Source organism: Rhynchophorus ferrugineus, unplaced genomic scaffold (genome assembly GCF_030347505.1).
Source record: "Rhynchophorus ferrugineus isolate W39M unplaced genomic scaffold, kcgeb_rfMv2 rfM10, whole genome shotgun sequence".
Taxonomy (NCBI): domain Eukaryota; kingdom Metazoa; phylum Arthropoda; class Insecta; order Coleoptera; family Curculionidae; genus Rhynchophorus; species Rhynchophorus ferrugineus.
In genome coordinates, this window is record NW_027472589.1 from 32,374,475 (window position 1) to 32,389,729 (window position 15,255).

Sequence of the window (15,255 nt, forward strand, 5' to 3'; positions counted from 1 at the left end):
TTAAAAGAAATAAAATTTCCAGTAAAACTACTTTAAAATTCATTAGCTTTAGTGAATTAGAACTGAAATTACAGTAAAAAATATTAAAAATACAAAATTTTGCAAATTTTCATGACTATAAATATGGGAAAAATGCAGAAATTTGTAATGTTTGGTAAACATACATAAACCTAATAAAGCTGTTCTGTTTTCGGCCAACTGAGATGACTGAAACGAGAATTCACCCAACATTACTTATAGAACAAAATATAGACATACATATGGAACTAAAGATTCTATGAAAATTAATATACTGCCATAAAATTCCTTATAACCCCTGCAAAGTAATTAACGAGTCGGTTAGTTAGTTAATTAGAGAACAACTAACTTTGGGTAATATAAACTGAGATTAGTATAAACAATATGAAAAAGGCAAAAATCATAAATTTTCATGACTATACATATGGAAAAAATTCTACAATTTCAAGTTGCAACTGCCACCATATGGGTATTTTGGGGTGAAATAAATCAAAATCTATATTAAACTGCTTTGGTATTAATAATTCTAAAGATTTGCTACATTAACTAGAAACTAACTTCCTAAAAGTTGAATTAAAAATGTAAACATTATATTCTCTATAATCACCAAAATTGTGGTGATTTATAATTTGTTATACGTATAATTAGGATATCAGAGCCAACATATAAAAACGATAAATAATCCCAACAGGCTCACGTCTAGGTAACTACGATTTGATTCCAAACATTCCACTCCACACAGAGTATAATTATACAATGATTTGATCAATGAGTAATAATTCGCATTTTTACAAGTTTAATTTGTTATTCTTACTTTCTGACAGAAAAATACAAAGTTTATAGCAAAAACTTACTAATTTTACTAATAATGAATTATCTTTAAAATTATAAAATATTACCTGAACATATTATATAGTTACTAAATATTATTATAAACAAATGTAACTCGACAATTTTACTTTAATTAATACATCAATATCCCAACAAGACCCTAGGACTGGAATTTAATCCGGGACAATTGGTTCGACAATATGGCTTTCACAAGAATTATATTCGAACCGTCCCGACGGGTAATAGCTTTAAAAAATTGAATTTAGCCAGTTAATAAAGGCGAAATATTCCGAACAAATCCAAGAATATCGTCGAGGAATTGTGTTAGTAAACATCTAGGGCACTTTAATGTCTCTATTAAAGAGATAAACGGACTCGGAATTACCCTTTATTCCTCGTGTATTTCTCTTTAACTATCTTCGTCCAAATGATTTCATTTCGACAAAAGAGGAAAGCAAATAACTTTTAGATTGATATATATATATATATATATATATATATATATAATGATATAAATGCAAATAATAAAAAGTAATATAACAAAGAAAACATTAACAAGATATTATTGTGCGAATGCTGCAAATAAAATAGATATAAAGCAAATTTTTAAGATTTAAACAAATTAATGTTTAAGTTAGATTAGAACCAAACCTGGAAAAAAGATATAGAAACAAAAAAGTAAGTAAGTAGCCTGTATAAAGATCACTGTAAATAATTAATAAATATTTTGTCAGTTGTATTTGACACCATACAACAGACATCAACATAATACAACCTGAAAAAGCGAAATATAAAATAAACATTAGACAAAAATATTGAGATGTCAGTGAACGTGTCTCAATAAAAACAATATTTATCACTAACAAATATCACCTAAATAGAGAATATGTCACAATTAAACCAAAAAGTTATAGCAGATGCAACCTAAATAAAGAATTAGAAAATACCACGATTACAATACGTTAATAGACTAAAATATACATCAATCAATTGAGTTAATAATTAATAGTAAACTCACCCAAAATTAAATTTGTTTTGGAATTAATGAGTAATAATATGTTTGATCACCTAGGATGCTCTAAAACTTCATATCACTCATACCGCGCAATTTTTATAGACCGATAAAAAAGATGTCCGGCGCTCTGCTATGCAGTTTTTTTTTCACAGCCTTCTTGTAGATAACGTACAGCTAAGAAAGTTATCTCTATATTAATAGGCTTAGGCAAAAAGTGAGGAAAACGGTAATACGTTAAACTCTAAACGGTTAAAGCTTATACGGAGAGATAATTTATAGGATAAAATGTTTATGTATAAATAATAATTACCTACAAATAAATAAAACCCAATAAAAATAACCCCAAAATCAGGCAACCAGGAATATCTGTTTGATATTTGTCAAAAATTTAAATATTTTGAGCTCTGTTTTTATTGGAGCTGATCGGCGCGCTGCCAGCTCCACTTTTATACAGTAGATTGTTTGTCCTTTCAGCTGTAAGGGAATAGATCAATGGTGTTCGTTTAATTTTCAATAATAAAAAAATGAAATCTGGCAAGCGCTGTACCGCAAAATGCCGGCAAAGTAAAAACGAATTTTAAAACGAAAAGTCAATGAGTTATTTACATTATTAAATTATGTCATTTAGTTTTAAGCAGTGTTTGGTTATTTCTGTGTTGATGCAACTATAAATAAGCTATGGTAAGTTTAGATAAAAAACGCTTGAGTATAGATAATATTGTTATATTTTACATTTTTGTAGGTACAACAAACTAATGTGTTTGCTTTATCGGAAGGTATGTTTAACTGCGAAATAAAAACACGATCTATACGAAAATTTGATGTTAATCCTTGTTAATATGAGGTCAACCAATCCATCTTAAATTTTAAGAATTTCAATTAACTTGATGTCTGGTAAACAGAACAGCTGAATAATATTGTCCCTTCTTTAGAACTGATGCGAATTGAGAGTTCTAGAGACATAGTATTTTAGAGGTAAATGTAAAAGTTATTATGATTTTTCTGTAAGTTTATTAAATAAGTAAGTTTTATTAATTTCTAGTCGATTAAAATTAGTAACGCAATTTCTTAACATAGCACTAATTGTATGTTGCAGGTAATAAATACACTATTTTATGTATCAAGAACCGAAAGGAATGTTTTAAAGAATTTTAACAGTTATGAAATAGCTTCATAGATTTTTAATTCCTCATTTGTTAGTGAATTCCCACGCAGAATGTAAGATGAAGTAGAAAAGTGTAGGTTAATGAAAGCCATACAGGACTAATTAAAAATGAGCTAGCTGCAAGGGCAAGAATCCAGAATATTACATAGAATGATAGATTGAAATAAATAAATTTCAATACAGAAAAAAAATAGTATTAGAATATAGCAGGTATAGATATACATACATATATAAATTTTTTTCAATGTATATTGTAGGTGAGAAATATGGACAAAAAGATAAAATGTATATAAATAGATGAGTGAAGTAGTGAAAATAGGCAAAAAACTTTTAAACTAACTATATAAGTTACATAGGACAAATAGAAATGGAAATTATTAATAATTCACAGTAATTTGGTAACTATTTTAAACCATTGATAAATTTTACGGTGCCTAACAGTTAATGCAATGACATAACTATATAACATTTTATCAATCAGTTCATTTACCAGTTATCTTAATTATTTATTTTATAGACATAAGTTTTGAAAAGTCAACAGTTCATTTGATCATTGTAAATACATTTTTGCAAAATATATTTGTGAATTGTAGAAAATGGAGTGCCTAATTGTGCTCGTTATAGTTTTAATATATGTTACTAAGGTCAAATAATTTCAGTATTGTTTTATTCATGTGTATCCTGTTTTGATATACCAACATGTATTAGTTTATTTAACAATCCATATATATGTTTTTAACATAAAAGTAAAGAATAATCATATATACGTATATTTTCAATGTTGCTACAGTTTTGAAAATATAATGTACGATACTTTTGATAGAATAGTATCTATATTACCTCAATTAATGTTAAATATGATATATATATTTCTGGTATTATATTTAAAAAAGCGTCAAACAAATTTTAGTAGCAGAAAATGAATTTTAAATTATTATTATAAGAGAAACATGACTAACTTAACTAATTTCAACCACTGAGCAATAGTAGTTAATAAATATTTTGTTAGTTATATTTGACGTGACACAATATATATATCAAGACAATACAACCTGAAAAAATGAAATATAAATATCGGACAAAAAGATTGTGACGTCATTGAACGTACTCAATACTTTTTATCACTACCAAATATCACCAAAATAGAAATAAAACCTAAAAATTATTTCAAATACATACTAAATTGATAATTAATTCTATAAATAATAAGCGCTAAATAATGAATAAGAATTAAATAATTTATATAAGACAATTACAATATAGGTAGAATAAAATATGGGTCCTTCAACTAAACTAATAATAATTAGTAGACTTACCCATAATTACAGTTTTTTTACACTTTATAATAATAATAATGTTAATAATAGTCAACCGAAATATTGTAAAACTTCACATCACTCATACCACGCCACCGATAATGACCGATAAAAAAATGTCCGACGCTATGTTAGGCAGATTTTTTCAAAGCCTTCTTATTAAAAACAAAGAGCAGCAAAAAATCATTTAGAAAATGACCCTTAAGAACAGTTATTTAGGGGTCATACTACGTCGATAAAACCGTGCCTTGTTATATACAAACAATACTAAATATGATTTGTGTTTATATGATTAAAATTTTTTTAAGAAATATGTTCTGGTACTTAAATAGTGTTTCTCATGTTATATGTTTAGTTATGATGACTGCTAATTAACGTCGCATACCTAAATTTCACTCAATATGGCTCAAATTAAATACTATCCCTATCGCGTCGATAAAGGCGCAAACAGATATAAATATATATATAAATATATATATATATATATATATATATATATATATATATATATATATATATATAGTGGGTATACAGCAGATATATATAAAGTAGATTTATTATTTGCGTTTCAATTTCATGGGAGTGCACTTAAGTAAACCGAAATAAAACGGAGGACAAATATTAAGTCGAGAGCCTGGGAAATGAAAAATTCCCCCTGGGAGTGGGAATTTCGCAAGACCGATGGAGGACGCGGGCGTATTTTACCACTGTGTCGGTTTCCATCATCGATAATACGTTTCGTTTCTTGTTTTCAGCCAATTTGCCTCTCCCCGTCCGCGATAGGACCGTTTGGTGAGGTTCTGTTCCACTTTCTAATTGGGGAGGTTGTAATTTTAAACTGTCACTGTTGTTTTGGCATGTTGATGGTCGCAGCCTATCCTCAGACATAAAATAAAGAGACATAGAATGCAATCTACCATGTTTAAACTTGTAATCAAGCTTTGTTCGTTTAAGATATTCGGAAACTGAATTTTAATAAAATATGTTGTTTAAATATTAATGCATGTTTCTCTGAAATATTTTCAAAATACATCAAAAAACAATATTTAGTATGACATCTTATAACTTACATTCTAATTATACATTGTTACTGCCTTATAAAAAATAAATTAAACAATAATTTGTCCTAAATATACTGAAATATACTTCTTAATTCTATTTTACATATTGTTTTAAGGGTACTTAAATGGATACTATCCATATTATATGCAACATCGCAAAGTTTTTCAATTTACCCTTTGCAATCCTATTAAGAAACACTTAATCATTATTTTTCTTATTACATTGCCTTTGGTCAGGATGTTGTATACAATTAATAGATCAACATTTCCTGAAATAATATTTATATAATAATTTTTGTTAAATTTGATTTTGTACATTCTTTTCCTAATAAATAAAAAAATTCTAAAGATAGATTCGCATTCAAATGAAGTAAAATAGGTTTGCGGTACCCTTAAATAACGTTAACTAATTATATATGTAACAAATAATAACATTCTTGTAAAAAAATATATAACAATTATTGCCTGCAATTTAGGAAGTATACACTTTGTATTTTTGAGTTAAACTGTCTGATTTTTATTATCACGAAGTGATACGTCTCTTTCAAAAACATCTGCGGAGAAACAAGTGTCATAGTTTTCAGTTTTTAAAGCTCTTTAATTACTTTGAGTAAAAATTAAATTTGTACTTACTTTCTATTCTTTCTTGGAGATTCTGAGCAACTGCCGATTCCAATACTTAACTGCACCCTTATTTTCCTTTACGATACGTTAAAGGAAATGATCTATAAATATACGCATATGTATTATTTCAGTTCAATTAACGATGTAGATTTTAATGAAAGGGAAACTGATACCTAAGCTATTAAAATTAAAATTAGCAGTTGAATTTTGGTTAAACAATGATATTTCAAATTTGTGTTCATCTGTAGATTATGAGGTCTCACGAAGTTTATCCTTATTTACTTCCAAAAACCGTTTCTGCGGTAGGGCAGAGCAGAATCCTTTGGAAAATAATTAATTCTATTGAACCTTCATATCCCGGAAAATAATACTCATACTAGGATTTCCACAAATAATATTTAGCTTAAATGATAAAAAATAACGTCATAATAACAAATTTCCGTACATTTATACAAAATTTGTAAAAATAGAGAAAAAAATATAAATCAAATCGAAATAAAGAAAAGAAATCTGTTAAATGTGTTTACCTCCAGCCTGGTCATCCGGACGTAAATAGCACGGTTACAGGGGTGCTCATTTAAGTTCCCATTGTATATATTTCGATGTTTTGTGGCTCGATCTTCAAAGGTCCCAGTGCATCCATCATTCTGATTGCAAGTTGTTCAGTTCGATGATGATTTAGAGATACTGAAAAAGCGCCCAATGGATGGATGGATGCTTCTATCGCTGTTAAACCAACCGTGTTCTTTCAGCACACTAAGGCCAAGGAGAAGGCAGAAAATTATAGAAAATAGTTTGATTGATATATATCGTACCAAGTGAAAAACTGATTAACGAACTGTAAATTATAGAAAATCGCACTAGAATTAGGAAAATAATTTATAATCACTTATATCATCAAATAACTTTTATTTGATTCTAATCGTCAATGATTAGATATATTGTATAGTACATATATTATAACATTCCGTCGTTAATTCGTTGTGGTACCGGTAGGTGGTCCATGTTGTTCCTTCGCAAATAGACTCGGAGCCGCCGCCTTCACCATCTCCATCATGTCCAGGTTCTCTTCACAGATAAACGGCTTCTTGAAGTCGCACACTTCGTCATGCCAACTGATACCGTCACGGTATTTGTTGTTCATGATTGCCAAGCAGGCCTCAGGTCGGCCGGTGTATCTAAACTCCCTATAAAACAAGAGAGACATATCTTAATTATAAACAATAAGTTTATTTGTCTCAATATAATGTGGATTATTAAATTCTCATAACAAATAAATGCAATTAATATGTTTTCCACTGAATCACTCGGTGTTCAGACATCAGATATATCAGATGGTGTTTTCCAAATTTAGAATCTGGATGGTTCTGTGCTGACTATACTGATATGCTTATATGTCTACTAATGCACGTACAACATAACAGTAGTAATAAATTAATTAACAAATTAACAGGTCAATTGAAGAGTTTCCGGCTTACCATAGTAAAACATAGTTTGTTTGGCAAAATTAGTTTTTTTTATTCAACATAATTCCCTTCAAGGGTGATACATTGATTATAGTGACCCTCCAACTTTTCGATACCATTTTTGTAGTACGATTTGCCCTCTTCTTCAAAATAGGCTTGAATTTCGTCCGTCACTTCTTCATTCGACGAAAATTTCTTCCTAGCGAACATTCTTTTGAGATCTGATAACAGGAAATAGCCATTGGGGGCCAGATCTGCAGAATACGTAGATGAGGAAGCAATTCGAAGCTCAATTCATGGATTTTTGACAAGCTGCATTGTTTTGTTGAAGCAGCACTTTCTTATTCTTCAAAATCGGCCGATTTTCGGCTATTTCGTCGCTGTTGATGGCCCTTCCTTTTTAAAGGTAGTCAATGAAATTTATTCCACGCGCATCCCAAAATACAGATGCCATAACCTTGCCAGCCAACTGTTGCATTTTCTCACGATTTGGAGCGGATTCATCGTATACAGTCCACTCGGATGTCTGTCGAGCGATGTTTCATCCATTGTCACATATCGACGTAAAAACTCGACTTTATTACGCTTGATCATGTTTAAACACTGCTCCGAATCATCAACTCGTCGTTGTTTTTGACCAAACGTGAGCTCGCGCGGCACCCACTTTGCACAGAGCTTTCTCATACCCAAATATTCGTGAATGATATGATGTACATGTTCAGCTGATATCTTCAGATTATCTGCTATTTCATTCAATATCAGTTTACGGTCATTCAAAATCATTTCTGGATTTTTTAAATGTTTTCGTCTGTAACAACCTCTTTTGCGCGTCCACTGCGTTCACCATCTTCGCTGCTCATTTCACCACGTCTAAACTTAGCATATCAATCCTTGATGGTTGATTTTCCTGGGGCAGTGTCCGAAAACTCGGCATTAAGCCAAGTTTTTGCTTCAACTATATTTTTTCCCTTTAAAAAGCAATATTTTATAAACACGCGAATTTCCTTTTTATCAATTTTTCACAGTAACAAAAGTTGCTTCACTCAAAATACTATAATTCATAAACTAATGATCCGGCAGCTGCCAAATTTATACACGCATCATTTGAGTGTTAGGCCTAACTAAAAAACATATGGATTTAAGCGCCATCTATGTGTCAGGCCGGGGACTTTTCAATTAACCTATTATAAAATAAGCTTGTCGTAAGTTGACATACGGAAGACACTTTCTTGGCTGATTCTCTTGTTTGTGAAATCTATGAATTTTTTAGGCAGGAACATTATAAGAGTTTATTGAAGATTTTGAGTTATATGGTATATAAATGGTGTATCACTTGTGCTACATAATGTTATGGGAAGATCATTGAAGTAAGGCGATAGAGCACCGACTCCAACACACTTCCCAGTGGCACACCAGCCTTTAAAAGTTAGAGATCAGAATATGTTCCTTCATGTTTAGTACCAAAGCATTGATTAATCAAACAATATTTAAAAACTGAGGGTTCCAATGATTGTATTACCTATTGTCGGGTTGAGTCACGCCAAATGGACCGCCTGATGACCAGTCAGTGAACTTGGGATTGTCGGATGGATGGAGGTACTCTCCGGTAGCTGCCCAAAACCATCCGTATAATTCCAGAGGCCATAGGTGAGGACTTTGTTCCTTCTCGCATCCTCTGAAGGTACATAATCGGCCAGATGTCCATACGTCTTCCACCTGAAAATAGAAATTAATAGATCAATTTGGCACCTGGTATTTGAACAATTTTTAACCATTGTAGAGCCTTTAATTTGGAAATAATATTGTCTTTAACAAAATTGCCACAGTGATTTTTAATTACTTCTTTACAAATTATAGTGTGGTTAGCTTTTTATAACGTTTATAGATTAAATTATTATTTTATTTCATTAGTATATACAAATCGGTAGTTGACATGCGTTCTCATTCTAGGAAGCGTTGTGTGTCCGGATGCACAGATAGTGAGAAAATGCATCATCGTTTTCCGTTAAAAAAAAGTAGCCGGCAATCTTTAAGAAATGAGTAGAACACATTAAAAATCCTAAACTGGTTGGGTTAAACATGAAACAGATTTATGATCGTTACCGCGTGTGCCATAGACATTTTTGTGATACATTTAAACTTTGCTTTAAGTACTTATGAACAATTTAGTGATGGTGAAAATAATACCAGGAGCCCAGAATATCTACAAATGGATGTGGATCAAAATCAAAATGATATAGAAGGCAAATTGAAGGAGTCAGTCACATTTTTGTTCATAATTGTTACCATTAATTTCTAAACTGTCTTACTATATTAGCAGTGCCTATTTCCATCGTTCCAGGTCCACAACCAAGGTGTTCGAAGCGAGTGTCATTGACATTTGAACAAACTCTAGAGAGTAATGCTTTTGTGCACACCCTTTGTGCTCATTCTTACTGTTAATTACTTGACTCTATAACTTCAGTCCAAATGTTCCTATAAAAGCAAACAAAGTTTGACATTGTACCAGAGCATAGATCTTAGGTTATTTAGTAAAACTTTTGAAAAGAGAAATTAAATGTGATTTTTGTTTATATACAATTTTGAATAAATCAGTAGACCCACAAAATGAAACTGATTTTATAGAGGCAAGACAATATCTCGTGCCCCAGACTCCAACAAAATTGTTTTATTATACTGTCAGTATAATAACATTTGAGCCATGTCTTTCATTTTATTCAGCGATTTTGCCACGTCGATAATATAACCAAATTTTTGTGAAGTGTTTAAAAAAAGTGATTTTAAAACCCTTCAATTGTACATTCCATAAGGATCTATCATATGAAATATTAAAAGTACTAACGAGGTGTGCTATATACTTTTGAGTAAAACAGATGAACAGACTATTAAAATGAAAAGACTCAAAGTTTGCAGTCAGAATATGAAAACAAAAAGACAGAACTCTGATAGATCCCATTAAATTGATCGCACTAAACAAATATGTAAAAGGAAAGAGACGGAAGGGATAATGATTTGCCATGCACCAAAGTTTCTTGTTTATGTTTGCAAAGTTTTACACATACGTATAAGATATTTATTTTTTATGGATATATTTATTTTTACATCATATTTATATTTAATAGATACATTTACGTTATATATTTATATTTATTGTTATCGGTTATACTTATATTTATTTATATTTACATATTATATTTAATATATTAATACATTTATTTCAGAAAAAAAATGTTTTTTATTTAAATTTCATTGGTCAATTAAACATGACGTCAAGGTTGTCGTGCCAAACATTACTAATGAGCCAATCAAATATCTTCACAGTAAAATAATTTTCCTACAGGTACCTATAATAGAGATTTAAATTGACCAATCAAATTACTTGAATGGCCTATTATGGCGCCCTCTGGATGTTGGGCAAAGCAGAGTCCTCTATTGAGTTGCATCTCTATTGATATATGTTCCCACAACTGTGTTGAGCTAGATGGGCATCGATATTAACTTTTCCATCAAGTTCATGCCATACTAGATCTTGATAGGAAAGATGTCTGGCGATTGTGAGGCCCATTTCATTATTTCCAAAATTTCTTCGTACAGTTTTTGCTCTAGGAATCTCTTATATAATTTTAACGAATATTTAGGCTCATTGTCTTATGGAAAACAAAACTTGGGCCATTTAGATTCACTCTTGGAAGCCATTTTCCAGAAGTATTTTCAGATAGTCTTCTTTATGCAGTTTCCCATCAATTTTATTCATATGACCAGACATAAAATATTCCACTGCTGCAGTCTCAACCTTAGAAACTCTCCCTTATCCTGTGACCAATTAATATCACGAATAAGATAACTCCAATAGGATAAATTCAGGCAATTTATTATATTTTTCTTTTAATAAGAGTTATAGAATGTTTCGGGTTTGTTGAGCTCTTCTTCTTCTAGATAGTTTAATGGTTTATTGGACAATTGGTCGAATAATACGTGGAAAGCTTAGTTATCTTGTTGCCCTTATAGATGGAATTGAGCAAAAATAATAACACTTACTATATAATTTACTCGATTTATCCAAATCGTAGACAAAGCAAAGATATCTTTTTCTTCATTTTTTTCGACATTTTTTTCTTCCATCCATTATGGTAGTATAACTGAATATATATGTGGTGATAATGGCATATTTTTGTGGAATATCTTATAACAAAATAACGCCCATATGCAGTCTCCACAAGAGGCGACAAAACGCATCAAAAACAAGATATTTTATGTCAATGTCAAACTATTATATTCAAGGGTGCTGCAACAATATATTATGACTAGTGCTATAATTTGATTCAGTTTTCCATTGAAACTTCCATTCGCATTGGATTTTTAGAAAAATCTATAGTTTTATGACAAATATATATATATATATATATATATATATATATATATATATATATATATACATACCCGGCTTGATAGATGGCGAACGAGAATTAAATCCATATGTTTTTTAGTTAGCCCTAACCCTCCAAAGATGCGCGTATGAATATGACAGCTGTCAGATCATTAGTTTGCGAATTATAGCATTTTGAGTGAAGCAACTTTTGTTATTGTAAAAAAAGGGATAAAAAGGAATTTCGTGTGTTGATAAAATATAGCTTTTTGAAGGGAAAAAATACAGTTGAAGCAAAAAATTGGCTTGATGCCGAGTTTCCGGACACTGCCTCAGGAAAATCAACCATCAAAGATTGGTATGCCAAATTTAGACGTGGTGAAATGAGCAGTGAAGACGGTGAACGCAGTAGACGCCCAAAAGAGGTTGTTACCGACGAAAACATTAAAAAAATCCGCAAAATGATTTTGAAGGACCCTAAATTGAAATTAAATGAAATAGCAGGCACTGTAAAGATATCAAGTGAACGTGTACATCATATTGGTGCCGCGCGAGCTCACTTTTGACCTAAAACAACGACGAGTTGATGATTCGGACAAGCGTTTGAAGATGATCAAGCGGAATAAACCCGAGTTATATATATAACTATTATACTAACTAATTATAAACTAATTACTACGAATTTACGAATTTACTACTATTATTACGAACTAATTATAAATCCAAAAATACATATTTTCAAACAATATAGAGATAACGCACATTTTGACGAAAGCTTTTCAATAACATTATGCCCAATTCTCCAATGCAAATACGATCAAATTACCCGTATTAATGTTAATTATATATTCAGTTTTATACTAGCGATTATTTATTTTTCTATTGACATCAAGCCCGCTAATTAAAATCAATACTAAAACAGGTCCATGATAATTACCAACTAATTAACTGATTTGTCAACACAAAAACTATAATAAATTAAAACATATTTACTGGTAGAACTTTGCGATATTGGTATTTTTAAAAATTAAAAGATTAGTGATGACACAGGGACAACGGGATTGAAACTATTGAATTTCATATTGAAACTATAAGATTTTTTACTATAAAAGTTATCTGCACAATAAAATCCTAAAAAAATTAGAATTGTTTTAATATGAATGAACTTTGAAAGTATATATAAAGAAACTTTGAGTTATAAACGTAATATATCCAAAGGAAATTGTTAACTAATCTAGGAAAACAATAAGAACAACACCTGATTTTTGTTATAATCGTTTTTTATTCATTTTCTGATCTTTTAGTACTTATTTCTGGATTTGCAGTCATAACTCTAATTAATTTTACCCTTTTGTTTGAACTTTATTTATAAATAATTGCTTCTTAGTAATTTATTTCATAAAATTGAGCGGATAACCTCAGTTTTACCAGATTGTAATCAAGATTAAAAACAATTTATTCCTAATATAAGGAACAAATTTAACATCTGCAATTTCGAATTCTAATAATTAAAGCACATTATTGATAAATATATCGAATGATTTTTAAATAGCCCCCAATGTATTCGGCATTATCTCGATAAAATAAATAGAAATAATATGTCCCAAATAATATAAGCTGATTATTGGGGCAAAATTTCAAAATCAAAATAGGAATGTTTATATAAATATGGATTCGACGAAATTATTGTATTTAAAATAAAATAGACAGGCAGTCGAATAGAGCACCCAAATTATAAATGCCTCTATTTTAAATTTATTATAGTATTATTTTACTAACACCGCTGCTTTAGTAAAAAGTTGAGATTTATTTTTTATAATATAATATTATAGGGTTACTTTTTGTTATACTGTGAAGACGAATTTATTTAAATATTTCTGCAGAAAAAGTATCAATAAATTATCATGGAAAAATTAATGTACAAATAATGTTTTTACATAAAAAAAATAAAATTTATATATTTTTCGTGATATTTATAATTTTTTTTCTATTAGATAGGTGTTAAATAAAAATTTATATAACCTAGAATAATTCATTTTGATTAAGACCATCTTTGTTCTAAAAAAGAACTATTATTTTGCAGCAGTTTTCAAGCACGATGAAGCATGACGCAAGATCAAGATCATTGGGAATGATCTTGAAAATACAAGGCTAACATTGTTTGAGTTCAAAACACACGTGGCCTATTCATGTGGTAAAGAATATTCGAAGTTCTGCAGCACCAACACCAACGTATCGATTGAGAACTAGATATTTTGCCAGATTTGATGACGATGATGATTTTGATATGAGTTACAGCAATTCATAGTTCTACTACCTTTAAAAATCACCTACCATTTTCAAAAATAATACTTACTCTAAGTTTCTCTATCCAATTCTTGATCCATTCGTTTTCAGTCATCGTCTCCAATGATATTAGATCCATGCACATTCTTCGACAAAAGTTTCTAGCTCCGTTCCAATCTTCAGGGCTTTTTTTGTCCATCCAACTCAAGTAATAGTGCACGCCTTCAATATAATGAAATTTTGTGTTAAGAAAACGCTTCATAAGAATAAACGACGTTGAAATAAAATAAGAGTCATTAAGATCTAAATGCAAATCTAGATATAACAAGTCAATTGAAAAGTTCCCAGCCTGACACATAGATGGCGCTACTAGAATTAAATTCATATGTTTTTTAGTAAACACTAACCCTCAAAAGATGCGTGTATAAATTTGACAGCTGCCGGATCATTAGTTTGTGAATTATAGCATTTTGAGTGAAGCAACTTTTGTTATTGTGAAAAAAAATTGATAAAAAGGAATTTTGTGTGTTGATAAAATACTATTTTTTGAAGGGAAAAAATACAGTTCAAGCAAAAACTTGTCTTGATGCCAAGTTTGCGGTCACTGCCCCAGGAAAATCAACCATCAAGGATTGGTATGCTAAGTTTCGACGTGGTGAAAGGAACACCGAAGACGGCGAACGCAGTGGACACCCAAAAGAGGTTGTTGCCGACGAAGACATTAAAAAAATCCACAAAATAATTTTGAATGATCGTGAATTGAAATTGAATGAAATAGCACACTCTAAAGATATCAACTGAACGTGTATATCGTACATTCACTAATATTTGGGTATGAGAAAGCTCTGTGTAAAGTGGGCGCTGCGCGAGCTCACTTTTGACCAAAAACAACGACGAGTTGATGATTCGGAGCCAGTACTTGAAGATGATCAAGCGTAATAAACCAGAGTTTTTGTCAATATGTGACAATGGATGAAACATGGCTCCATCATTTCACTCCGAAGTCCAATCGACAATCACACGATGAACCCGCTCCAAAACGTGGGAAAACGCAACAGTCGCCTGGCAAGGTTAGGATGTCTGTATTTTGGGATGCGCATGCAATAA

General features: G+C 30.5%; 2 protein-coding genes across 3 annotated transcripts in view; both read right to left on the reverse strand.

The window, feature by feature from the left end:
* The window catches only part of LOC143203476 (uncharacterized), a 175,847-nt gene extending 171,390 nt beyond the window's left edge, over positions 1-4,457 (reverse strand). The window contains exon 1 of the mRNA XM_076415649.1: positions 4,346-4,457. The gene's annotated coding sequence lies outside the window, so the exon portion shown is untranslated. The remainder of the gene's footprint in view (positions 1-4,345) is intronic.
* A 2,462-nt stretch (positions 4,458-6,919) lies between these two features.
* Positions 6,920-15,255, reverse strand: part of LOC143203473 (L-selectin) — a 36,959-nt gene continuing 28,623 nt past the window's right edge. For both annotated transcript variants that reach the window (XM_076415645.1, XM_076415644.1), the window contains exons 2-4: positions 14,219-14,370; positions 9,016-9,212; positions 6,920-7,217 (exon numbers count right to left, since the gene is read on the reverse strand). In XM_076415645.1, coding sequence (XP_076271760.1) covers positions 7,004-7,217; positions 9,016-9,212; positions 14,219-14,370 — 563 coding nt within the window. In that variant the 3' untranslated portion in view covers positions 6,920-7,003. The remainder of the gene's footprint in view (positions 7,218-9,015; positions 9,213-14,218; positions 14,371-15,255) is intronic.